The sequence below is a fragment of the Manis pentadactyla genome, chromosome 2 (genome assembly GCF_030020395.1).
Source record: "Manis pentadactyla isolate mManPen7 chromosome 2, mManPen7.hap1, whole genome shotgun sequence".
NCBI classification, from domain to species: domain Eukaryota; kingdom Metazoa; phylum Chordata; class Mammalia; order Pholidota; family Manidae; genus Manis; species Manis pentadactyla.
The window spans coordinates 229,460,696-229,488,123 of NC_080020.1; the positions used below are offsets into that span (position 1 = coordinate 229,460,696).

Below are 27,428 nucleotides of genomic sequence, written 5' to 3' on the forward strand. Positions count from 1 at the left end.
CTCATCTGCCTTCTTTCATTTAACATGCTGTCAAAGGTTCACCTGTGATATAGCGTGCATGCAGCAGTACCTGATTCTTCTCACTACAGATTTTTTAATGTGTGTTTATTTTCTTCAATACAATACAACTGATCTACCAGAAGTTGCCATACAGAAACATATGAAACAGCATTATAACAAAGAAAAAGAACTTACTTGCATTGGGCATGAAAATATTTGATCAGATTCTGAAGTAAATCCACTCCCTTTTTAATCTTAATTTCATTGACCTTCAGCAGATACTGTTAAAAAAACAAAAAAGGGAATGTCACAGATATAAGCAGAATGTGAGTTTCTGAGGACAGATTATCTTTTCCCCTTCTTTTATTATGGGCAGTGCTCATGGTGGGTGCTTAATATTTCTGAATGCCATATTAAATGTTTCTTTTAGTTTGGTATGATATGAATTATCCGACATGCAGGTAATTAAGTGTTTAAGTAAAATTAGTAAGACACTATACCTTAACCTCTAGTTGCATTAGGAAATGAGGGTGGCCAGAATGAACGGGACCAACCTCCCCAACACTTCTGTCCCAGGGCCCTTTCTTTAGGCAGGTCGCCATCTAGGACACTAACTGCTCATCTTCTGTAGTTGAGTCTCTTGTCACTATGTCTCTAATCCTAAGACACTTCCCTGATGCTTAATAAAAGTGTGATTGCTATAAAAACCGAATTTTAAATTGAAATGAATTAAAGCCATTTTTAACTTGGAGAATTCATTAACAACCATTAAGACATCAGGAAACTCTAGGGATCTATGAAACCAGCATCAGGAAATACATTTGTTCTTTGCTAAAGGTTTACAAAACAAAGACTCTATAAATTCCCTATCTTCTCCACTGTCAGGATATGGTATAAAGAACCCTGAATACATGACATCTCTCATCTGTAATCTGGGAAACTCTTGTTCAAGGTTTCCTATCTCCTACTAGACTATGGATAGATACTATAGATCTACCAGAAGTTTCCATAAACTTCTGGTAGACCAATAGCCACACAGCCCAGTAGGATATGCTAGTAACCTGCTGACAGGGCTTCATAATTCACTAAACCTTTTTTAACAAGCCGTCTTGCATTGTTTAGGTAAAGAGATTTCTTCCTCCACAGCCAAATACAGAGTACAATCTGAGAAGGCAAACACACATCTTCTGGACTGATTTCTCCAACACTGTGAGAAACAGCCCAGGCAGGTATTATTTTTATAATGTCCGTTTATAAAACAACATGTATAAAAACAGCCTTTCTCCTATCTTAGTAACACTTTGAGCTTAGTTAACTTTCTAAACAGTCACTGAATGTAAAAGCAGCAAAGGAGGAACAAAGAAACAAGAAAGACACGAGACACGAAAAACCAAAGAGAGCAGATGCAAATCCAACCACATCGATAGTGACATAAAACAGGAATGGATTCCACAGTTTCATCAAAAGGCAGAGAGAAACTGGATTAAAAAAAAAATGACCCAACTCTACAATGTCTATAGGATACACACTTTAGATTCAAAGATATACCCAGGCTGAAAGTAAAAGGGCTGAAAAAGAAATTGCTTGCAAAAACAACCCAAAAGAGGGCTGGAGTGGCTATACTAATATCAGACAATATGATGTCCTTGATCCTGGGGCCAATTCCTCCACTGACTACTTAGGAGATTAGTCTGGAATAAAAATTCACTTAAATATACTCCTGAACTACACATTCATAAAGGCTACCTCCCCACTGTAACTGACAAACACTCTAAAATCAAAAAGTTCCTTTTGGATTAGCTTTGCTGTTGACTGATTAATAGGCTGAAGAACAACTGAGAGAGGCTGAACCCAATCCCCAGACCTGTCACAAGTATCACCTGTATACCCTGTACATTTACAACACGCTTGCACAGCTACAACACAAACAACATCGGGTACAGGGGCTCCGCTGCCACGACCAGGAGGGCCAAGGCTCAGGCAAGGGTGGGGACTGTTCCACCTGCTCTTTCTACAAAGAAACCCACAAACAAGGCATGAAAAGGCTGGAGCAATGGCCTTCACGATTGGTCCGTGATATTTCCCATCCCTAAGCATCCAGCAGAGAAATGCTCCGAGTGGCCCAAAGGCTCAGGCTAAAGCGGGGAGTGGAGCAGAGGGGCACAGGAGCTCCCCAGGGCGCCAGGGCCTGTGCCTTGACGAGCGGAAGGTGTGTGTGGAAGCATTTTAGAGCATTTGGAGGCAGAGGCTTGGGTGCACAATGCTCTCACTCACTCACACTGAGAAGGCCAGAGGATGGCAGGTTGCATTTCTCTCCAGCTGGTTTCTCCCTGTCCTCCGCACTGATTCCACTGGAACAAAGGGAACCCAGTAACCTCACGAGAGAACATGAAGGAGGGAGTATTTAGCTAAATTCCAGGGAGAGGGGGCAAGTTTGAGTGAGTATGTATGTGAGGCCAAAGAGGATGCTGTTTAGTGTTTCCCTGTCTTTAATAAGAGGTTGATGTTAATCTAATCCCACCACCTCCAGGAGACTAAGGCTGCCCTAGGAATAGAAATCAGACAAGCGGAGTCCAGTAATGCACTTGGTGATTTCTCTGAAGCCTCGGACAGAAATCAGACAAGGCTGCCTGGGCAGCCGCAGGCCCTGCAGGGCCCGCCCATGGCCTCTTACCTCGCACATCTGGAGCTGGAAGAAGCGCCGCTCCTTTTCCATCTCTTCGGCGATCTCAGCCCCACTTATTTCAGTACGAATCATCCCGTGGAGCTTGGCGTGCTCCTTTTTCTCCTTTTCTATTTTGGTTCTGCAGGTGAGAAAAACCAGGATAAACGGACATGCCTCGGCACGGCGCTCCGCACAGGACAGGCTTGGGTGCCACAAGGGCTCGCCAAGCCTTTTAGAAGCAGGACAGCCTCCTGACTTACCTAATTTGCCTGGAAAGGAACATGCATTTGGTCATCAAAACACCAAAATTGGCTTAAAAAAATACCTCCTTCCACAAAGCACCTACTTTGGGCCAGATCTGGGTCAGAGAGGTAGAAAGTCTGCTCGTGTCTCAGCAACAGCATTCCGTGTGCGGGCCGGCTGAGCACCCCAAGGGGCGCTGTGGCTAAATGATCCCCCACCTCCCAGGGCTCCCCCCCGTACCCTGTCCCTCGTCCTCCTCTCAGCCCCCGCTCTTGCTTAGTGAAGTCACACCGGCTCTCTGTTTTGATGAGAACAGTGATCATCACTGTAACATTTCTTAGAAGTCGTTCAACACTACATGGGTTCCAGTGTGCCCATCATTTGGGGGTGGTTATATAAGAAGAGGCAAGAAACACAGTTTCAAATTCTTGTTTTTACCTTGAGGCACAGCCTGAATGAATATAAATAAATGTGAGAATGTAAATAGAAGACACCATTTGGCAGGGACCCCTGCACCAGGGGGGGAGTGTGACAGGAGGCCCAGGGTCCCTGGGGCTACAATCACACAACGCCCTGCCCCCTCCTCCCCAGCCTCCCTCCCCCGACACACACCACCTCAGATGGACCAAGAAACGGTCTGACAATGGTTATTCTTTAAAAAACCAGGTATGGAACTACTCCTCAGGAATTTTAAGGATATCTTATTCTTGTTTGTTACATATCACAGGACTTCTTGGGAGAAATCAATCTCACATGTAAATGGGTAAAGAGCTACTCACCTAGAATCACTTTGAGTTTTGAAGGGTGCTACTCCCTCATTCTCAAATTCTGGGATCTTGTGAGAAATTCTGTCCCTACCCTATCTGTGTGTGTCTTGCTTTGAAAGAATTTAATCTCATTCCCCTTTCAAACCTTTTCCTTCCAGAACCAGAAGCCTCTTTCAGGCAACCTTCTTCAGAAACCCCTTCATGCCCTGGTGCAGTAACGATGAGCAGCGTTTTCTCTGAGGCACCTGATGGTGGCAGCAGAAGGCGCTGGATGGGACCCTGCATATTCACCTCCTGGCCCCAGCTCAATTACTCTTACTGGCTGACCAGCAGCAAACTACCAAGTCTTGATTTCCCATCCGCAAAGGAGGAATGGTGACCCTCTCCATTTACTGCACAGAATTGGCATGTAGAGGAAGGATGCTAAAGGGCCAGGGACAGCAAGTTTGGAGTGTCTCTGGGCTGAGCGGACCCTCAAGGTATTCTCTTTAACCTCTATACACTCTATCTGTGCCTACACACAAATGCATGCTTAGTGAAACTCCAGAATGAGGGAATCCTGGCATCTTTGGGTATGGAAATTTAAGATATCCAGGATGGGACAAATATCAAAGGTTTGGTGGTCCTTGGCTTGAGCTTTGTGATCCTTCACCACTGAACAGCTATCCAAGGCTGGTTAAAAAAAACCCAGCAAACCCAATTAAATCCTTGTAGTTACATCTGGAAATGGCTTTCTTAACACTTCTCACTTTACCAGATGGCTTCATATTAAAGTTTCAGAAAACCCTACACTATTACCCAATGCACAACAATTACAAAGCAAACACAAGGCATTTAAAAATATTTTCTCTTTTGCAAGTAATTAAAGTAATTGAGACTGTTATCCCCACAATCACCAGCTCATTCTGGCCAGTTCAATCCCTTCCACTCTGAGAATGACAAATCAATTGGAAATGTTACAACCACTGCCAGAGGTCACCCAGGGACAGCCTTGTCTACCTGGTGTTCAGTGGCAACTGTGATGCACAGAGAAGAGCCAACCCGCCTGTTCCTCATGTCCTCTGCCAGATGCAGCAGTCAGACGAAGCTGGAAGCAAGGGTCCCAATCTCTCCTTTAAAACCAAGGGGACTGGTGTTGTGCAGAAACACTGACAAAGCTGAAAGCAGATGGCTTTCAAAAATGACCAGGAAGATGACATCCAAAAATTGTGCTGCTGTCATAATGCTGATAAAATGGGGAAGGTAATTAGGGAAAAAAAAAAAAAAGAAACACCTCAAGGGAAATTGGCCTTAGCTCCCTTTAATTAACTTTCCTGAAAATAACATTTTGGAACCATTATGACATAAAAGAAAAGGGACAGAAAAAACTTGTTTCTAGAGGAATTTATCACTGAATTTAGACACCAAGTATGAAAGCATGTGGCATCAAAATGAACCACAGCAACACAGTTTTAAGTGAATTTTCTCCAGGATGGAGGCGTACTTAGACAGTTCCTTTAAGCAATAGAAGTTTGGTTTAAGGTTGAAATCTCAAATTATCTACATTAACTTTTTTAAAAGGAACACTCACATTTTTGTTTCATAGTCCTTCCAAGCTTTATCAAATGGCTTTTTCAGATCCTGTAAACAGAGAGGCATAAATTAAACAGGACTAATCATTAACTTCTGAGCAAGATAAACTTACTAATCTCTAGACTCGTCCTACAGAGAGCATTAATTTCTGTAATAAATGATGTATGTGTCCCATAAAAAAAACCTAAATAAAAGTTTTAATGAGACTAGTGTTGGAATTTCCTTTTCTTTTCAAAAAAATCTTATAGAATATGCCAAATTTTGGCACACAAAGAAAAACAAGAGAACGGTATTATGTACCTGTCACCCAGTTATAACAAGTACTAATTCATGGCCCATCTTATTTCACCAAAACCGTGCCCTCTGCCCTAAGATTATTCTGAAATTAAACCCAGAAGGACGTAACATTTAATCTGCAAGTATTTTAGTACATCTCTCCAAAAGAAAGGGACTCTGATTTTTTCTATTAAAACAGGATATCTCCCTAACATATGTCATCCTGATTTGGGCCCCAACAAGAATATAAAAGATCTCCTGGGATCTCCCAATTCCCTCTTCTGTCTGCAATTTAGGACCTGGTACTGATAAAGCCTGGCTCAGAAGTGTACTAAGCCACTAGAAATTCTATCAAATGCTATCTACCTATTTATGCACTCTTTCACAGGGTTCTTTTGGAACAAAGACCCTTTTTGGCAGGGGTTCTGGGGGGCTTATTCTTTATTTGTGGCTGTTCTTCAGCCCTCTGTTCACCGCTTGCATCTAAGGCCTCTGTGAACTGGGCCTTCCCACCCCTTAAGCCTCCCACTGCGTGGCTTCAGGCTACACTAAAACCCTCTGGAGCAGCACCGTCATGCTTCTGGGTATTTGCACGTTCTTCCCTTTTCTCCCATTTTTCCTGGCTGGCTCGCTGACATGTTCTCCTGGCCCCAAGGGGAAAATGAATGATGTTCCTCAGGGTCCTAACAACTTGCTGGGCCCAGCTCCCTGCCCCAGCACCTCTCGGGGCTCACTCTGTGAAGGAGAGACTGAGAAGTGCCTGCAGTGGCCAGCCTGGGCTTCCAAATGGGACCAGGACCATGTACAAATCCAATCACAGTTCTTAGGAGACCGCGATCTTCTAAGAACACGGTCTCCTAAGAACTTGGGCACCATCATCTCCCTCCCATACTGCTCATCTGTTTGTGCTGATGACACGCAAAAACAACTACTGCTCGGCATCTGGTGTCCAAACGCCACTTGAACCCTGCCTGTTCCTGCTCACATCCTCGTGAAACAATTGACAGCTTAAGTGTTTATACTCAGCAAGGCACTTCCTAACAATAAACATCCTTTGGAGGACACAAAAATAAAGTCAGCTCAAGCCTAACTGGTGTAGCCCTTCCCATCAGGAGATACTGTCCTTGCAAGGGACCTTTTCTCTGATCAGAAAGACCCCAGCTGGAAAACCAGACTTTGCACAGGTTTCCCTACTCAACAGATAGAGCCCCAAAATGGCATGGTTTCCAAAAGAGCTACTTCTTTCCCTTCAGGTCCTCCCCCCTTACACATCAAGAGCACCGCAGGACACCCAGAAAGGCCGCGTGTCACCATGGCTACGGATGACAGGTGGTGCCAAGACAGCAAATCCAGGGAAATCGAGGCAGCTGGCAGCCCGTCCTGCCAGCCCAGTGAGAATGCGCATGTAGCTGGAAGGTTTCTGGGCCATACCCCTTTCACCCCTTTCAGGTCACCCTTCAGCAGGCTGTCCAGAGGGAAGGAGATGATGTTGTTCATATTCTGAATCTAAAAAACAAAAACAAAACCATTCTTACTCAATTTCCTTTTTAATCTCAAGTCAGGGCAGCAAGGGTATTACAGAACACTTGGTAATAATTAAGCTTCATTTAAAACCTGACCAGTATTAAGTATGACTGCCTTATTCATTCTTACATTCTTTGTAGCATTTTCACCTTGCAAATGAATATAGAACTAATGAAGTCTACATCTGTTTTCCATAGTAATAACCTATTATTAAACTATGAAGTTTGTGAAAAGATAATCATTACAATGAAGAAAAAAATATTTCAAAATAATCAATGACAGGATCACTTTAAAGGCCCTGAAATAGAAGTGTGAACACCCACTTCCTGCTCTCATTCAGGATTCCATCAGGATGCCTTGGGACTGGGCTTTTGCTCAGTTCCTGGGATCCACAGATTCTTGTCTCCCTCTCACAACCCCCAACAGGAAACCAAGGAAAACAAGAGCAGTGGGGGCTTCTGTCTCCTATGAACGTGTATGAGTGAAGGTTGAGAGAGAAGGAGAAAAAAGGCCAGTGTGTGTGCATGCTGCTGGTGACAGCAGACAAATTAGAAAAGGAGGGACAAGCAGTCTTGAGATCATGGTTCTTTTTCCTGAAGCAAAAGGCAGGAGACGGTGGCTTAGCAAGTTGTCACCATGGACTACACTGAGTGGAATCAGGCCCTCCTGACACACAGCACACTCGCAGAGAGCAAGCCGTCCCTGCCGGCAGCTCACGGGAGCAAACTAAGACACAAAGCTTCAGGCAGGAGGAGCTTCAGGCACAGGCTCCCCGTGCTGGGAATGCTTCAGGAGTCCCTCTCCAACAAGAAAATAAGCTGAAGAACTACTTTCTCTTCTGTGCAGGCTCAGACCACTCCCTTGCAACACAACTGCCAGCTGGCATCGCTGGGGCCTTGTGGCATGTGTCACTTCGGTTCACACACACTGAGATTACAGGCCTGGAAAAGGAGGAAGACGAGAGGAAGGGCTTTGGAACCTTATGCGTTCATTCTCATAACTGGGCAAAGGAAAATTTTAGTTGAATAAAATTACCTTGAATAGAAGACCAACTATAGGCAAAATTTTTAAGGCAATATGACACCTGATTTCTATACACTATCCAGTATGTTGAATTTCAAAATGGGGAAAGAAATTAACTGGAAAAATATTGGTAAGCTGTGTAGTAATGTCTGCACCATCTATCCTGCCAAATAAGTGATCAGTTAATGACTGTCATTTCAGAAATGCTTTTTTTGGGTAACTTCTGTCCTAGACTTACACCACTCAACATTTGTCACACACCTGGCAGTCCTCCAAGGTACAAGGTAATCAGCTATGACTGGCTAGGACCAGCCTGAAGAGTCAAATTTTTAACACTGAAAAGCTGAGGTCAGGGCAAGGTCCTATGGAAAGTAATAGTGACAAACAAGCTGTGCTGATGAGAGTATGACAGTGAGCACACCTGGGTTTCCATGGTAAACTCAGGTAGGGATGAACACAAGTGAGTTGGGCAGGGCTGCCCCGTTTCCACCCACCTGCCAGGACACCTGCTGGCAGCTATGTGTGCCCAAGCCACCCCACAGCTACCCTGCTTCCTCGGGGCTCTTTACTCCTGTGACACAGCCCCTTACTGTCCTCCCCGCTGGCTCTGCTCCTAGGAGACATCTCTCCTCCTTTCCGTATTGCTTCTGTAGCTGCTCATCTACAAATTGCCCCTGGCCCTCCTCGCTGCCCCGTCCTGCAGCTGGCCTCTCTGCTCCTTTCTGGACTGAGGCAGCTGCTTCCTCTGAAGCCAGCCTCCAACCCAGTCTCTGCCTGCCTAACCCCTCCTTTGCAGTCCCATGAGATTTATTTGGCATCATGTCCCTAATAAAGAACGAAACTTCCTCCTGCATTTGACACCCTCCACAATCCAACCTCATTTGCCACTTTTCACCTTCACATCCAACCAAATGGAAGTCTTTGCCATTCTCTGCTTATCTGGTTCTCTGCTTGTGCTCGATGTGTCCTGAAGTGCCTTCCCCATTTCCCACTGTCCAGCGCCGTCCCATCCATCAAGACTGAGGCAGATGCATCTTCTCCATCAACCCCTCTACCTCCCAGCAGGAAGTAACCCCTCCTTCCCCAAAGCCTAGAATATTTCCTTTTTTAAAAATTTCCCAAGGCCCTTGAGGTTCTACTCTGCATTCACTTATCAATCTCACACCATAAATCTAAAGGGTGGCTTCAAGTGTACTCATTTTTACATTCTCCATAGCACCCAGCTGAGAACCTCACCCAGAACAAACACTCAATAAGCATTGGCCCAATAAATCAACATACTTAAGTATTTTATGAGCATCTAATACATGAGAAACAGAATCTAGATATACATTAATACATTGAAACCAAACATATATAGCCAATGCAAGTGTGAATTCAGTAATTCATTCATCATTTATTTACCAAGTACCTATTTTGTAGATAGCAACAAGCTGGCTACAATGAAAATCAAAACATGATGCTTGCCATCTCAGGGAAGAATAAATATATATACACCAAGAATTAAACAAAAAAATTTTTTAAAACACATGCAGCACATTTTACTCTGTATAGGTACCAGTGGCTCCTTGTGGAGAGACACTTAGGCCTTGAGGCGTCAGGCAGGCTGACCTGGGCTTGGGAGGAAGGGGACTGTCCCAGTTACTGAGCCCTGAGACCACTGCCAGTTCCTGCACATGATCACACAGCCATGGCTAAAGTCAGAGGCACAGGCAGTTAGGTCCTGAACATTGCCAGGAGAGGAGCCAACGGCACCACCTTGGACAAGGCACAGCAGGAAAGAGGAAGCAGAAGTAGCCCAAGGTGGGGGAGGTGAGCTGCTCAGGGTGGCAGGCTGAGCCACAGGCATCAGAGCAGCTTAGTCACATGGCGGGCAGGGAGGAAAAAGAACAAGGTGCTTGCAGTTTAAACTGTGTTTCAGGGAGAAGTCTAGTAAACTTTTTATGCAAGGTGTATGTAAGTAAGAGTGCATGCACAGTCATACGGGAAAAGTAGGGGAAAAGAACTTTAGAGAGAATTTGGTTACTGTATCTACTTTAAAACTATTTGTTATTTAATTCAAATTAGAACTTAGGCACTCATGACAGGTATTGGGGTCAGAAAAGGTCAACTAAGCTTTGGTAGCCAGAGTAAGGTACTGAAGTGGAGAAGTGACAACTTATGGACGCCCAAGCACACTTGGCCAGCTTCCCTTTGTTTGATACCAGGGACAGGGCCCACAGCCCAGCAGTGAACATGACACTAAGCAGCAGTTACAATGGTGATGAGCACAAAAAAGGAGGCTCAGTGGGCCTTAGGGAGTGACAGGAAGTGGAGCGGAAGAGACACAGTGGAAGGAGACAAGGACCAATTAGACAGAACCCCAGTCCTCACGAATTCTCTGTTTAATAGGGGAGATACAGCCCACACTTAAGTAAATAAACAGCCACATGAACTCTAAAAGCCTGAAATAAAACACCATGGAATTTCTGAGAAGAGCAAACTGCTATCAGTCTGGACACTGGGAATTCTTTGCTCATCGGGGGTTATGTGAGATGCACCTTCAAAAGGTAGAGAGACCTGCCTTACAAGATGGGGAGGAGGGTGTCTCAGGCTTAGGAACCATGTGGAGATGTGGACACAGGCACACGGGTGCCACTGTGTTGGCCAAGAGAGCAGAGGGGCTGGGAAGACGGGGCCATTAAGGGAAGCTGGATGCTGGGTCAGACAAGGGGGTTCTGGCCTTCATTCTAGGTGATTTTTCTTTCTGGAGTTATTCATATGATCTAAAATTAGAAATTATTACTTCTCTAATCAGAACATAATTAACTAAATTATTACAGAAGAGACAAAGTAGATTAGTGGTCACCTGGGGCTCGGGGTGGCAATCAGACCTTATTGGGGGGAAGAAAACACCCTCAAACTGCTTTATGGTGATGACGGGACCACTTTGTAAAGTTACTAGTAATCATGGACTTGTATACTTGAAATGGGTGAATTTTATGATACAGAAAATATACCTCAAAGTAATTTTTTTAAAGAAACTGTTGAAATATAAACAGAGTACTCATCAATGGACTCACTGATAAAGTGTCCATACTCCTGGACACTAGCCTCTGCCTGCGCCCCACATTTACGGTGCTGACAGATGTAGCCCGTAGGCATTAGGCACCCTGACTCAGGGTGAGCAGCCCAGGAAATGAGTGCTCCCTTGTCTGCCACGTGTGCTGGGGCCCGGATGTTCTCTCGGCAGGAGTGCTTGCAGCTTGAAGGCTGGGCTCTGACTCGTCCTCTGACTGTGGGTGCTGGGGCAGCCCCAGAGCCTCGGGTCCCCTGCTGACTGCACCAGCCTCTGCTCTACCTGAGAGGGATCAGAACCACAGCCAGGACCACGCACACCCAGCCTTGACTCATAACATAATTTGTATGATCTGTGGGAAGAATTAAGTTGTCTGGGTAACCCAACCAGAATATTTTCTTTTATGTTCTGACTTTTAACAAGTACAGTATATATATAAAACTGCTTTTGGAAATACCAAGCATGATTTGAATACAAAGTATTAATTTTTATCACTGATATTAACTATATAATAACATAAAACAGGCAATATTTAAAGTAACAAGCCTCCCTTCTCCCTCTCTTCCTGTCTTCCCTTTTCCTGGGTTCACCTGGATGTGCCTGGTAAGATGAGCCAATATGCAGCCACAGGTCTGTGACCGCTCAGGAGAAATAAAATGATTCAATTGGTGGGGCAAATGGACGGGCCACCAGAGACCAAGAACAACCTTGGCAGGCTAAGGCCACAGCTGACTGGCAAACACAGACAAGGAGATGGGGTGTGGATTGGAGGAGATACAGCCAGCTTTCCACTCTCTTCTTCCTAATTATTACTTATTTTTTGGTTTAAAAATTCCTTGACTCTAGCTTTGTCACCTCCACATTCTCTGAAACCTTCCTGCCTTTCCCCACCCTTCCTCGGCTCACAGGGCCCTGTCTCACCTGCTTCTTTAGCTCCATTCCCTAGTTACCACCCCTGCTTATCCAGCCAAAGCGTCAACCTTGGTTCCCCATGCTGCCCTGCCTCAGGAACCACAGTGCTGCCTTCTCCCTGACGTGGGCAAGGGGTAAACTGGCTGGGCCAAATGATCTTGCCCAGGGGGATCCAACTAGAAGCCTGAACCCAGACAGGATTCTCACACTGTAGCTCTCTGTTTTTAAGGATCAGCAATGAGAAGAGAGAATGAAAACAAAGAAGTCAGTAAGCAGACTGTTCCCAGTTTCATGAATCTAGAAAAGAACAGGGTCTTCCTCCAAAATCCCTAATAGAGTCCAACTCTCTTTGGGGATAATCAAACTGGTCTTCTTTAAAAGACCAATTTATTGCCATATAAACACAGCCAAAGAATCTAACTGAAACTTATCTGTGTCATATGAGTTCATTTTAGTATGCCTAATTTATGAGAAACCTGAGAGGAGAGAAGACCATACTCCGAGATCTGTTTTCCTTTTGTTTTTGGTTTGGGCAAATGCTGCTCAATCAGAGTCAAACAGGTAAAACTAAGGCTTCAAAGAAGGGAAAACCATCGATTTGCCTTGGCACAGGCTGCAGCAGCACCTCCTTGCCAGAAGGGAGGGTGGCAAAGACCTCAGACCTCAAGCTTCAGTTAGGGGCACGCTGAGCAGAGGCATCAGCAAGGACACATCCGCAAGGAACAGCCGTCACCGCAGGCAGCTTAGAGCTAGTTCCAGGGGCCAGAGCCTGAACCCAGGAGTAGGCAGGTGGCGCAGGGAGTGCCATGGGGTAGGGCAGGCCACACACCTGTGCTGTCCGATGTGCTCATGCAAACTGAAATGGATTAAAGTTAAATCAAGTTAAAAACTGAGTTCATCGGTTGCACTAGCCATATTTCAAATACTCAGTAGCCACAAGTGGCTAGGGTCTTATTATTTTGGATAGAGCAGATATAGATGATTTCCATCAATGCAAAAAGTCCTATTGGACAGCAATGCTTCGGACCAATGGCCTAGGGAAAAACAAAGCAGCTTTATTGAGGTGTAACTGATATACAGCAAACTGTACACATTTAAAGCGTACAATTTGGTAAATTGACATATGCAACCACAAAACTGTTGCCAACATCCAGAGAGTGAACATATCTGCTACCCCCAAAAGTTTCCTCGTGTCCCTTTTGTAATTCCCGTCTCCCAGCTCCTGACCCTCAATCTCCAGGCAACCAGTGATCTGCTTTGTCACCACAGAATGTCCTAGAATTGTATATACAGGGACTCTCACATTCTTTTTTGAGACTGAGCACACTTACTCTGAGTCCATCCATGGTGCTGCATGGCGAACCCATCCCTTTTTCCTGCTGAGCAGTATTCCACTGTCTGGCTATACTGCTATATGCTTATCCTGTTGACATCCTGTCCTATCTGTTTAGCTCTGTTGACAGAGTCTGAGTTGTTTCCAGTTTGGGGGCAACTACAAATCTTACCCATAAAGCTGCTGTGATGGGATAGGGCTCTCAAATAGTGGCCAGGAAGGCCTTTATAAAAGGTGACATCTGAGCAGATGAGGGAAGCAAAGCAGAGCCATGTGGAAATCTGGTGGAAGAACATCCTCAACAGAGGGAATTCCTAACACAAAAGCTGTGGGCCAGGCATGTGCCTGGAAGGTTCAAAGAACAGTTTTCTAGGTTTTTTCCAAAGGCTGCTTATTTAAACGAATGAGCACCCAAGCAGAAAAGCTTTCAGAGAAGCAGAAGGTACTAGGTACAACAGCTTAAAGAAATCACTCCAGTGTACTGCCATTAATCTCATTTAATATGCGTTACAACCACACTGAGAAGGGGGTGTTATCCCCATTTTACAGATAGGGAAAACAAAGAGAGGACTTTGCCACCCATGTTGCCCCCAAATCACACAGAGCTGAGCTGAGACACTAAAGTCAGAGCTCTACCATCACTTCACTATCAGAGGCAACAGGATTTAGAGCTCAGCCTCGCATGGGAGGGCAAGGCCAGAGCAGGAGAGACTGAGCAAGGCCTCCTTCCAGCAGTTCCCCCCAGCCCTCCTTACACAAAGCAGCCCGCAGGTAAGTGCGAGGAGACTACAAAGGAGAGCCCCGTGGGTCACTTTCATCCCAGGGTGCACAGGCTTCTTCCCGCGCGGTCTGCATGTGTGCAGTGTGCCTCGCGCTCACACAGGGCCCCACGGACACATGCTCCCAATCCTCGCCTCTGGCAGCAGAGCCACTCTGATGGCTGAATTACAAAGGGAGGTGGAACCCACCCCCGTTATGACACAAATGGGGAGATCGAAACCATGTTGGCAGCTTTACACCAGAAGAGGCGACAGCTGACCTGGTTTCTGCCTTCAATGCTGCGTCTCTGCTGGTCACACTGCTCTGGTCTTTCAGGCAGGTTCTAAGTGGAGAGAAAGTAGTGACCTTTTGCCCTCTTCTACCAAAGGTGAAACTGCACACTCCAGCCTGTCTACAAACCTTGCTGAAAACCCACTACAGCAACTCTGAGAGGCAGAGGGGTGGCTTGGAAGAAGACCTGGGACTTGTGCAATCCACAACTTCTCCTAAAACCCACAACATGTGAAAATATTTGCTCAGGCCATGAAACATGAAAGCATCTTTTCAAATTTATTACCTCCAAGAATTCAAGGCTGGAAAATATTTGCTGGCCTCTCCTAAACCCAGGCACCTGAGGTTCAGTCCCGAGGGGTCACACCCAGAAGCATTCACCAGCTGCCCTCTAGGGAGGCTGGCTCCTGACCAGCAAGATCAGCATTGCTGGGGAACATATTAAGAAATACAAATGGGCCCAAAGCTCTGGAACAGCACCCAAAGAGTGTGGTAACAACCCTGTAGATGCTGCTGATGCTCTGAAGTTAGAGAACCACAATGTAGTAGGCAGGGTGTGGGCCTGTGATTTCTTTTCTAACAAGTTCCAGGTGATACTGGCACTGCACTTTGAGAACCTCTGCTCAATGCTTCTCAAACATGAATATGCATACAGCCTTCACAGCTTATAGCCCCTCTTCAGACCGCCAACCTCTCCCAGCCACCAGCACTGCTCCTTTGTCACTTTCTCCTTCTGTCATCAAGCTCCCCAAGATCAGTAAACACCTGCTGTTGCTCCTCCTCCACCTGATCTTTCTTCTCATGCTACCCCAACTTGTCTCCTGCCTTTATGGCAGAGTCAGGGAAGGTCACTATGGTCTCCTGACTACCGAAGCCAAGTCACTCACCAGGATTCTCTTCCTGCTCCTCGGCAGCCCCAACCTTCATTCACATTCTCCACTCCTGCCTGCCCACACATTGTCTTTTAGATTTTTCAAAAGATTTTCTTTTATGTTTAAGGTCCCCTACATTGTGGCAGTTGTCTTTTAATAGGCAGCAATTGAGCAAGTACACAATAACATAAGAAAACAAATCCTATTTTAAGTTCATTAATGCTTTCAAATCATTATCTTCTGAAGAGCTTGGGTTATACATGTGACTAGTAGTTAGAAGTGCAGCACACTTGTCTATAAACCTTGCAATCAAGCCTGTGCGCAGAAGGACCTGAGGATGCTTTCTGATAGCCCATGGGGCTCCTCTGCTCTGCCTCTACCCCAGGTTCCCAAGGACCCAGGGACCTAAGGGTGGGGCTGGAACTCACTGCTCCACCTTTCAGGGCTGCACCCCTGGCTCCATGGCGTTTATACAGTGGCCATCACAGCACTGCATTCTAATAAAAGTGTCCATGTGTCTGGCTAAACAGGAGTTATTAGCTCTTACTGCCCCAAACAGCACCAGAGCAGCAGGCACCCAGCAGGCTGCCACCCTCCTCAGCTGGGCTCTCCTCCTGCCTCAAGGCCTTCTTCGTATCCTGGCCCCCACATCCCCTGTCTTTTCCCACTGTCTTTGACCTCTAGAAGTCAAGGCACTGTGGGTGTTATGATGAGGTAGCACCATCTTTCCAAGAGAAAAGGAAATAGTATTCAAGTACAGTTTGCACATGTGGGATGGCTGCACTACAGTCAAACTGTAGGCTCTGACACTGGCTTAGTGCTTTTGTTCTTTTGGTCAAACTAAGGCTGCACTTTTGGTTTCAGTCAGGGATTGTGACCATAGTAAGCTTACAGTGCTCAAGCCTTGACAGTCCAAGACAAAGACTTTCCAACTGTTTAGTAGGCCAGTTAAAGATCTGGCAAAGTTTTCTAAGTGTCCAATGTAACTATCAGCTAGTCTGTCTATGAACTCTGTTCGCCTAGAGAAGCCCTGGCCTTCTCTCAAGCCTTCTCAAGCCAACCTCCCTCAAAGCTTACAGAATCCTGCTTTGCATACAAGTCTAGAAGCCAAGTCAGCCAGTTTTCTAGCTCACAGTAGAGAGTGGGACAAGAAACGCTGCAGACAGGCCTTGGTAGCAGTAAAAAATGGCAATTAGCAGGGAAAAGAGTCAGAATACTAAAAATCTGATGTTGGAAATGGGAAGTCCATAGTCTGGCACCAATCTAGGGGCAAATACTCCCAGCAATCAGGTACAAGCCACATGAGGTTTCTCTAGATTCTAGCACAGTTCACTGATTCATGCTGAAAACAATGGTAAGTCTTCCTCCCAAAAAGATGAAATTATTATCATTTAACAATTTAATAACTTAATCATTTAATAAGAAAGAATGTAAGACATTTTTAGTATATGACATTTTTAATAGAAGAAGTTAAAAGAGAAGAAAATGTTTGGAAGTCCTGCGGTGAAGCCCTCCGGCAGGAAGCTCTATACACTGGGCGATGAGCATCACTGATCGCAGTCAGCTCACATCTCCCTGAGACTGAAGGCGTGGGGAGCGCTGCTGTCCTAGCACCCATGCAGCAGGTGGGGACACCTCTCTGCCAGGCACTGCACACATCAGAACGACAAAGCCACAAGCTACCATGCGCCCCCACAGAGCTTGACCGGCTCTTTATTCTGTGGCTACATCTTCTAACTCTGATCATTTGTGTAAAAAATGACGCATGACTTATATGCAAGTTGGACAGGGAACTCACAGGTTCCTCTTTCGATGTGAGCAGGGTGAAATTTCTTGGCCCCTGGCTGCTCCCAGTCCTCCCTCCTGACTTAGCATCTGCTGGCCCCTGCTTTCACCCAGAGCAGTTTCTGTGGGCTGAGAGCAAGTATCTCATGATGAGCTCTCTGAAATCACAGGCAGAGACTACATGTGTGTAACTGGCCTTTCATAAATCTGTCCTTCAGTGCAGCTGTTCATTAAAAAGCCACTTCTCAGGACAGAAGTAGCCCTTGGAGAAAATCTCTCCAGGATTCTCACATCCATCTGCTTAGCGGAAAAAACCTAAGAAACAGGGCTGACTTTACAACCAGTTTAAAATTTCACAGGTTACATTTCTACGGCTTCCTTGTTTTTCCCTTTACCTGGCATAACCGCAGAGAAAATTCACAGACTCTCTGAAGGTGAGATTCTCACCCATTAGTAACAAAATCTCACTTTATATTAAGTTGGCTTTTCTTTGGAGATGTTCCAACTGCTTTATAAACATTCTTTCATGCTGCAAAGCAGGTAGATAGTAATTAGTCTCCCTTCTGGACAAGGGGTAGAACAGAGACTCATAGTCACAAAGAACAGGCATGTGCTTCAAATGTCTGAGGGAAAGCAAAAGTAAGGCTTTAAAAAGAAGAGACAGGACACATGTGACCAAAAATAGGAATGAGAATGGTATACAAAATACCAAAAAAGGAGAATTCCCCTATAATCAGCTCACTCAGCAACAGCTTCTGAGAAGCGGCCACTTGGCGCTCCAATGGCTAGGCAGCTCCAACACTGGCACTGGCTTGGAAAACCAGGCCTGGTGAATGTGAATTTGGGCACATGTATCCCTCTGACTTTTGTCAGGGAACATGATCAACAATCCTAAATCCATAAAACAAAAGCCAAAATTAAAGGAATGCCCACAGACTTAAAGCTGTTATTGCCTGGACTTCAGTAAGTGAACGCATCATCACAACAATAAAGTGTGGCCCGTGTGCTAAGTTTTAATTTATAAAAAACCCTTCCCACTTACTCCTTTCACCTTGATGCTGGCCTTGGAGGCACATCCAGTTTTCAGGGGAGGAGACTGGGGCCAGCAGACTCCTCGTGCCACTGCCCTCCCTCCTGTTCAGTCTCCTTTCCCGAGGAGTTTACAAGAAGCTTCAACTCCTTTAATGCCACAGTGGAAACAGCACGGGTTTGGAGTGTGAAGACCTGGATTTGAATCCCAACTTTGTCCCTTGCCAGCCTAGGACCTGGTCAGTTACTTACTGTGTGTGTGCCAGATTAGATGAAGGTTATACAAGCATCCTGCACAGCCGTTAGGAGGGTGACATGAACTAGTACAACCTAGTATATCCCTAATGCCCAGCCCAGTGCAGACTGTACCACGGTGCTCATTAAAGATGGCTGCTGACAAATACTCGCTGCAGAAAGATGGGAGCAACGAGGCCTTGCAGGAGTGTCTGAAGTGCTCAAAGTGGCAGAGCTGTGGGGTGGTGGGCAAGGAACCAGTCACAGGCCCTGCCCTGCTTTCTGTTTTGTAGAAAATCAAGAAAAGAAGGGGCTGCTTTTGTTTAACCATGCAGCAACTCATGTTGATAACTGAGTACAAGCTAGTTTGTTCAGGGTTCTGCCATGTGGAGTGCGGAGGTGGGCCGTTCTCCACCTAGAGGCGCACACTAAAAACTGTCAAGAACTTGGAGCTGTCCCAAGAATGAGATTTAAATCATGTGGAGCCTTAATTCTAATCAATCAGGTTGGGATAACTGACTCACGTTATGGGATCGATATATACATATATAAGAATTAAGTTAAGATGTGTAAAGCAACTGGCTATATTCTACATACAAAACCAGGTATGGTGTTATTATCTCCATTTTATAGCTGAGAAAACCCAGGTCTAGGGATCAGCTGAATGAACACAAAAGAGCTCATGGCGTGGGAGTCCCTCTGCCTTGGTTTCTCGCACTGCTGGTGTTCTGGACCGGCTATTCCCTCCACCTTCTGCTCGGTCACTGCTGGGGCTTCCCTCAGACATCTTTCCGGGCTCCCTTTCACTGCTTTCCTTCCGCTTGGATCCTGTTTCCTGACTCACACAGCTTCCCCTTTCTTGGCTTCCCTCTTCATTTTGCTAAAGGACATCCTTTAGGAGTTTCAGAGAAATGATGCATGGGAGCTAAACATTTTTAGCCTCTCATGTCTGAAAATATCTCAAATTGTACTCTGATGCTCAGCGGGCTGCATATAATTCCAGGTTGGAATTATGTTCCTCAGGGGTTAATGGCATTACTCTGTGCCTTAAAGGTTCCAGTGCTACTGTTGAGACATCAAGGCCATTGTGATTCTTAACTCTCTGCATGCTTCCTGGAAGCATTTAAGATCTTCTGCAATTTCACATGGCGAGGCCTTGTGGGGGCCCTTTCCCTTACTGTACCGGGTGCTCAACAACCCTTCAATCTGGAGACGCCTATCCTCTCCTACCGTCGCTGAACTATTGCATTCCTGACGTCCTCCTCTCGGCCTGCCTATTCTTTCTGAAATGCCTGTCAGTTGGATATTGGACCTTGAGGATTAATCCTGGTCTTGTTTTTTATTAATTTCCCACTTTTGTTTCTTAAGCTATTTTCTGAGAGATTCCTTCTACTCTAACCTTCTCACTGCACTTCTAATTTTCTATTTTCTTACATTAATCATCTCCCTGCCTTTCTTTACCAACAAGCTACACCCATTCGTCCTTTCCAGATAGTGTCTATTCTGATTTTGGAATTGAAATACAGTTTCTTTAAAGTTTTCTTCTGCTCTTTGCATTGCTTCTGTTTTCTCCGAGTTCTTTTCTGTTTGTTTTGGCTGCTCTCATTCTGGAAGCCATTCACTCTTCCTGAAGAGTGGGCTGCAGCTCTGCGTGCACAGAAGGGCTTCTGCAGCCAGGACCTGGGGATCAGGGTGAGCTGCCTTTCACTAGAATCTACATAACTCTTCCCTGGGACCATTCATTTCTCCAGTTAAAAAAAAAGGGTTCTTATCTGACTCAGTGGTGAGACCCTAGAAAGCATGTGTGTGGGTGTTGGGACTGGGGCTCATAGGGCCAGGCTGCACTGTTCAGTGTGTTCGCTGCCAGCTCATCCGGGGCACTACTTAGAAAAGTACTTGATAAGCAGGTAACCAACTCGATAAAATCCCAAGAGATTCCAAATTAACCCAAGTAAAAAACTTAAAACGTAGCAATGGCTTTTTATTTTTACCATTTCCAACTGAAATATTTTATAAGCAAAGATTTATAACCAAGAGCCTCAGTGATCTGGGTCTTCCCCTCCCTGTTACTCACACATCATGTCCCTTGTTTCTGCCCTTCCAAGGCCAGACTTACAAACCCGCCATCATCACCATTTCAAGAATAATGAGCTATTTTATCATGCGTTATGAGCTTGCTGACAGGAGAAATGAGAAAGACACTGTAGTTTGTGACCTGCGTAGAAAGCATCAATGGATTCTTGGTGGGTCATCCATGACTCTTAGGAGAAGCTAGCGGGAGAAAAACAGGAACGAGAAGCTGGGACCATCCCAGTGTGCTCTCGTCTGTGGAAGAGCCACCTGGCAGGGCTGCACGCACCCCCTCAGGCTGCCCACTACTTCAGTCTGTCTCCACGAGGGTGACACAGAACTGCTGAGTGCAAGAAAGAGCTCCATTCACTCCACATCACCCAGCACCTACCACAGGCAAGAAGAACCAACTCCACTCTTAAAAAGCTAGACTTTTTTTAGGCTCTGTATTTGGGAGCACAGAAGGCCTTTAAGTATTCATTTTCTGTGCTTTGATTATAGGTTACTTGCTGCTGTGTAAGACAGGCCCGAAACATTTATTAAGTAGTGTAAGTTTAAATGCATACTATAATTACCAGAAACAGACTATTCTACACGCAGTTTAGAAACTATTAAAAGTTGAAGTCAGAGACCCTTAAGGTGAATGCATTTATCCATTTTGTCCCATAGCTGTGCACATTTAAAACACTGCATTGAAAGATGTGGTACATATACTCAATGGAATACTATTCAGCCATAAGAAAGAAACAAATCCTACCATTTGCAACAACATGGATGGAGTTGGAGGGTATTATGCTCAGTGAAATAAGCCAGGCAGAAAAAGACAAGTATCAAATGATTTCACTCATATGTGGAGTATAACAACGAAGCAAAACTGAAGGAACAAAACAGCAACGGACTCACAGACTCAAAGAAGGGACCAGCGGTTATCAAAGGGGAGGAGTGGGGGAGAGCGGGTGGGGGAGGAAGGGAGAAGGGGATTGAGGGGTATTATGATTGGCTCACATGGTGTCAGGGGGGATCATGGGGAAGACAGTGTAGCACAGAGAAGGCAAATAGTGACTCTGTGGCATCTATCTTATTATACTGATGGGCAGTGACTGCAATGGGGTATGAGGGGACGCGATAATATGGGTGAATGTAGTAACCACATTGTTTTTTCATGTGAAACTTTCATAAGAGTGTTATATCAATAACACCTTAATAAATAAATAAATAAAATTGTAAAATAAAACACTGCATTGAATTTAATTTAGAAGGTCTTATTAGAGTAAAATTACAGTTCTAAAATTTATTCCAAAGTGACCTAATGTGTATAAGAAATATAATTTCTTCAGTTATCTCATGAGCTATGAAATGTATGCCCAGCTTATCAAACAAACGTTTATTATCCTCTATTTAGCTACCTTTCCAACCAAAGTAATCACAGGCATTTTATATGTCACCCAGTAACTGCATATGCATGACACTCACCAGGTTTTTAAAAAGTGCTGTCAACTCCTTTGTAAACACTGAGAACTTCAGGAACGCACTTCCTAAATCCGGGTCATCTCTGCACACACAGTTGCCACCAAACTTCTCCAGAGCTTGTGTGTACTGCTCTTCATTTTCCACATGAGCTACAATTGCAATGTGAGACACAGTTAATGTATCAACCTCGTCATCCCCTGTCCCCACCAGGTTCTTCCTAGTTGTAAATAAAATCGAACACGATTAGCAGACCTGAGAAAAGGCAAGCTCCACCAAGTCCAGAAACAACTTTGCTGTCCCAGTAACACCTTGTTGTGCTGATCACAAAGAACAAGCTTGAGGACCAGGAGGGAAAGAGGCTCACAGAACTGCTATAGTCTCCAGCCCATCAAATGAGACTGCAAGGGAACCCCAATGCTTTCCCCACCTCCTAGGACCCACCCTTGGCTTACATGATGGAGGAGCCACCATGCAAGTCAACAGACTCAGACCTCGCCTACAGAACCATCAAGTAATGCCTGTTGTCTCTAGTGTAAAGCACATGATTCTAATCCAGAGCCACACACCACAGCTTCTCCTTTTAACACAGGAAAAGTTGTGGTCCTTGGAGCACAGCTAGGGCAGCAACGGTTAAGTTAAGTTGAGTGCCTTCCTACTCTACTCATGACACATTCTCTGCCCAGGGGCCCAGCCCTCCCTGACTCGTGTGTACCCCACAGACTCATCCTTTCTTCGGGAAGCCTGCCATGACTCTGCCCTGTGTGCCAGGCATCTGGCTTTGCTACCTTCCTGTCCTTGCACTTGGCATGTTACACTGAAATTGTCTGGTAAATGTGTTCTCCAATATGGTAGAAGTGTTTATGGGATAGGGACTAAGTCTTATTCATCTTTGTGCCTGAGATATAAAACAACACACATGTAGTCTGAACAATAGAGCAAGCCCTGGTAATCTATCTGATGGCATTTTACTATCATGAGGCCTCAAAGCAGCACATTAAAGACTGAAAACCTGGATTCTGGGTCTCCAGCTCAGTTGTTCCCAACCCCTGATGGGACATTAAAATCAGGTATGAATTTTTATCAGACCATAGAAGTCAGAGTTCCCATATCAGACCTCAGAAATGGGGTTGGCAGATTCAGAAATGGGGGTGGGGTAGGAGCCACAAGTAATTCTGGCAAATTAATGTGAATATAATTCCCTCACTTCTAGGTCAGACTTCTTAAATGAATCTAGCTAGTCTATAATAAAACAACCTCTGTTTACATGGAACCACCTGATTTCTACTTTTTCATCATTTCAATTAGAAATCTAACAACCATTATAGGCACAACAGGGGAGGCAGACATCAGCCTAACTTGTATGTGAACTCCACCAAATTATTCCTCAGGGTAATAAAATGACTGTCAGCCAATGCTGACAACTGGGGCAAAGGAGGGGAACATTTGTTTGTGGTGGGCAGCCCCTGGCCCTGCACCAGATCCTCACGATCCATGAACTGTGTGCCCACACATCCTACCAGGGAGGTGTTCTGCCCCTGGCAGAAAGCTGACTGAGGTTCAAACCCAACTTCCTGATCCCAAAGCCCATCTGGATGCATAAGGGGTTTCCTAAGTGAATCTCAACACAAGAGAAAAGTAATTCCACTGTTCAAGCCCTTTTTCTTTTTACATTCTAGTAAAGGAACTGAGAGTTCTAGATAAACGTATTTCTGGGAACGTGCTCAGCAAACGAGTGAGACACAAACACACATACACACAGAGACTGAAGAAGGTGTGGTAGGCAGAGTGGTCAGAGCCCTTGGAAGATCTGGGTTGTAGTCCTCTTCCTCCCAGTAAATATGTAAGACCGTGACAAGCCACTGACTCAGTGGGGCTACTGTCTCTTTAACACTGAATGTTAAAGGCCTGCCATGAGGTACTTGCTAGATGGGGAATCAGGTAGGGACATGTGGTTCCATCACACTCAGCACACACGCATCGGCAACTGTCAGTGGTTAGCAGCAGCAGGGACGGAGGTTATTCATACTGAGCACAAATGACTAATAGTTTTTTCTATACTTCACAACTTTGTAAGATGTTTGTTATTTCTCATAATGAGATCAAGTAACTTATCCTAGGAAAAAGGGCCAGAAAGTGGCAGTTCAAACCTGGGGTTCAAACCCAACTTTCTGATCTCAAAGTCCATTCGTGTACTCTGCTACACAGATGTTCGTTTCATTGCTAAAAATAGCTTACCTTGCCAAAACCAAGTCCCTAAATTTTAGATTTTTAAAATTCCATTTCAGAGATGGATCAGTTATGCCTTCTATTTTGCTTCTAGTTATAATTCTAGCACAAGTGGTTAACAATGAAGGGCAGTTCCTTTCAAACCACAGGCTACTTTGTAACTATTTCAAAATTTGTGGTGGAGAACTGAGCAATTCCAGCCTGGTTTTAGAAGGAAGCAACAGCCGCAGGCAGAGGACAGCCACAAGCAGACACTCCATTGGGTGACAGCAATTGGAATGTAGAAACCAAAGTCACCTGGGAGCCACATGGTGCTGTTTAAATGGTGTCTGGACCCTCCCTGCTGCACTGACACCCAAAGGAGATGGGAGGAATTCGCTCTTAGTAAACACTACCGGGGCCTTTTGTTCCATTTACCCTGACACTACGAGGTGTTATTACCATTCCTATGATGTTGTGAATAAAGCTGAGCTCAGAGGTACATGATTTGCCCAAGTTACATGATTTACACAGCTGGTAAGAGGAGGGACAGGGTCAAATACACCCTCTGTTCACTATACAGGCTCCCCCACAGCCCTCGGGCACCTGTGGGAGAGAGTGAGCTGACTGTTCTTCCCTGGCAGTCAACCACCCAGCACAGAGGGAACTGCCATCAAGGCTTCACATTCCAGCACCAATAAGTAATGAACAAACTGTCTATCATCCCTCCTCTGGGCTTCTCAATTGACCACCTGGTGCAGCTTACATTTTTTAAAGTATTCTTCCCTTAAAAATCTTCAAAATAATGTGTCGATTCCAGCAACCTCAGTGGTGATTGATATGTTTTTGGCTCCTTTTCCTCTTCTTTTTCATCTAATGTGTTGGCATTTAAAGTGTTCTGATCCACTGCACTCATTATTTTCTGATGCTCAAACTGTCCCAACTTAGATCAGTGGGAATCTCTTCATGCTGATCTAGTTGGAGTTTTTAACATGAATTTCTCTTCTTATGAACAAACTGGAAGCTTCTTGCTGAAGACCAGAGTCCTGTACCTCTGTGCCTCCTGGCACTGCCCAGCACGGTGCCGACTGTAAGAACAGTAAACCCTCCATAAACACATACTAACAAACTGACCTGCACCTCCACATTACCCCAAGTTTGAGAGTTTCCTTATAGAGAACAGAAAATAGTTGAGTGCCTTTATTTTTCTTTTTCCAAAAACAGACTTATAATAGGAACCTAAAATAAATTAACTTGGGAATAAAGTTTCTGGAAAGAACTCAAATCGGGTCTATCAGTTTTTATTTACAGAAGCAGTGAAAGCTGTTTTTCTAAAAAGAGCTCCTTCTCTTACCTCTCCCTTGTTCAAATATATCTTAAACTCTGGTTCTTATTAATGATCCAGATTTAAGAATTTGCCATGTGGGAGGGACTTATTAGGAAAATAAGAATCCACATCACTGAGAACATGGCAAGATAAGACCCTATTTCTTCTCAATTCTAACCCAGCAGCCCTCTATTTCCCATACCCAATGCACAAAGTCACACTTCCCACCAATCCATTTGGAGGGAGGAAATGAGAGACTCTCACAGAGAAATCTACTGTGAAGCCAGAAAGCATGCACACGTACTGAGTTTAGAGGTAAAGACTGAGTTTCACTGCTTTTTTTTAGTTCGCTTGATTTTATTTAAAAAAAAAAACAAAACACTGTTATCAAGGAGAAGGCCCAGTGCCTATAATTCAAGCAAAAATTGCTGAATCCAAACAGGACAAAAGGCAGACCCCTTACTCCTACTCAACAGACCACACACAGCGAGGAAAGAAGCCACCGACCCAGCGCTGCCAACATGGGAGGGTCCCACAGCCAATTCGCTAATGGATCACCTTTAGTTTACTTCCCCCTTGCACACTGTGCTCATTCCTTCCGGTCCTGCAACAGGGTGTGACAGTGTGCAGGGTGAGACCCAGAGACCAGTGTGAGCATGGGAGCTGGCATCGACATAAAGGGGCAAGAAACCAAAGCTCAAAGAGGCTGCTCACGCTCACACAGCTTGTTTGCAGCACAGCAGGAATGAGAGCTCGGGTTTTCTGGCCCTCCCATATTCTTCCAACTACACTGGGAACCATTTTTTTATCACACAGTCACTATTCTGGGCCACCACAAATATGTTACAATCCTCCAGCCAAGCACATGCACGGTAACCCAAACACCAAGCGCCATAACCAGAGAAAAATGGGGGCAGGGTGGCCTCGGCTGCCCAGACTCAGCTTCAGTGCTCGCCTGACTAGGACCCTCCAGCCCCCAGGGCCTGGCTGGACTGCTGGCCGCGTGGGGGCCAGGCTGAAGCGCTCATCCAAGGGCACTGCACACACCGACCGTCCACACAGACAGCTCTGCCAAGGATGCACTTAAAAGAGACATACGTGTTCTCTGTAGTAGCAGCTTCACAAAGACCCTCCTGGAGGGCATGGTGATTGATATTCACGTGTGAGCCACAGTTTTCATGTCAGGATAATCTGTACAACTCAGTGTGGAGGAGACCACTTCCCCTCAGCTGTCAGTCGTATGATTCACCTGGTTTCAGATCTAACTCATGGCATGCAAGGTCATGGGAAACCAATTTCTTAAAGTAAAAGATAATCCCCATTTCTTAACAGGATCTCTACCCTGTGATCATCCCATGGGAGAAAACCATTTTTAGAACTTTATTTCTAGAGTCATCCCAGTTAAAAATCTTTCAGTTCACAATTTGGTAATCTGTATCAAGTCTTAAAAACATTTTTGTCATCCCAAAATCCCACTTCTAGAAAGCTATCCTAGGGAAATCATCAAGGTGATCAGAGATATGGGTACAGAGCAATTTATAAAAAGTGGAACTCATATAAGTGTATAAAGCTCCAACAATATGGAAACAAACAGCCTATCAACCAAGTAGAATATTACATTGGCTTTTAAAATCAAGTATCAGGAATATGGTCAGGGTAACAAAGGACACAAAATTGTATATTTTAGTCAGTTTAATAATAAATAAAATGTAGAGAAGAGGCTTCAAGAAAAATACATCATAATGTTAACAGTGGGGGATAAAGACAGCAAGCGCTCAGTAAATTGTGGCTTAGTACAGCTCAGTATAGTGTTTCCTATGTATTCCTCTTCTGTTCCCAGATGAGGGAACAGAAACACCTCGCCAGGGCCGCAGTTCCGAAGGGCGAGGCTGTGGTCAGTGGGGGCTGGCCTCTGACTAGGAGCACGCCCTGGCCTTCCCTGCTACATGGAATGGAATCTGGCTGGGCTATGACTTGATCACTTTTCTGAATTTCCAACATAAAAAAGACAGA

The 27,428-nt window shown here is 45.1% G+C and overlaps 1 protein-coding gene across 4 annotated transcripts in view; it reads right to left on the reverse strand.

Moving 5' to 3' along the window:
• ASAP2 (ArfGAP with SH3 domain, ankyrin repeat and PH domain 2) overlaps positions 1-27,428 on the reverse strand; it is a 161,752-nt gene that overhangs the window by 56,223 nt on the left and 78,101 nt on the right. For all 4 annotated transcript variants that reach the window (XM_036881890.2, XM_036881889.2, XM_036881887.2 and 1 more), the window contains exons 3-7: positions 21,887-22,032; positions 6,955-7,029; positions 5,246-5,295; positions 2,675-2,804; positions 196-281 (exon numbers count right to left, since the gene is read on the reverse strand). In XM_036881890.2, the coding sequence (XP_036737785.2) occupies positions 196-281; positions 2,675-2,804; positions 5,246-5,295; positions 6,955-7,029; positions 21,887-22,032 (487 nt within the window). The remainder of the gene's footprint in view (positions 1-195; positions 282-2,674; positions 2,805-5,245; positions 5,296-6,954; positions 7,030-21,886; positions 22,033-27,428) is intronic.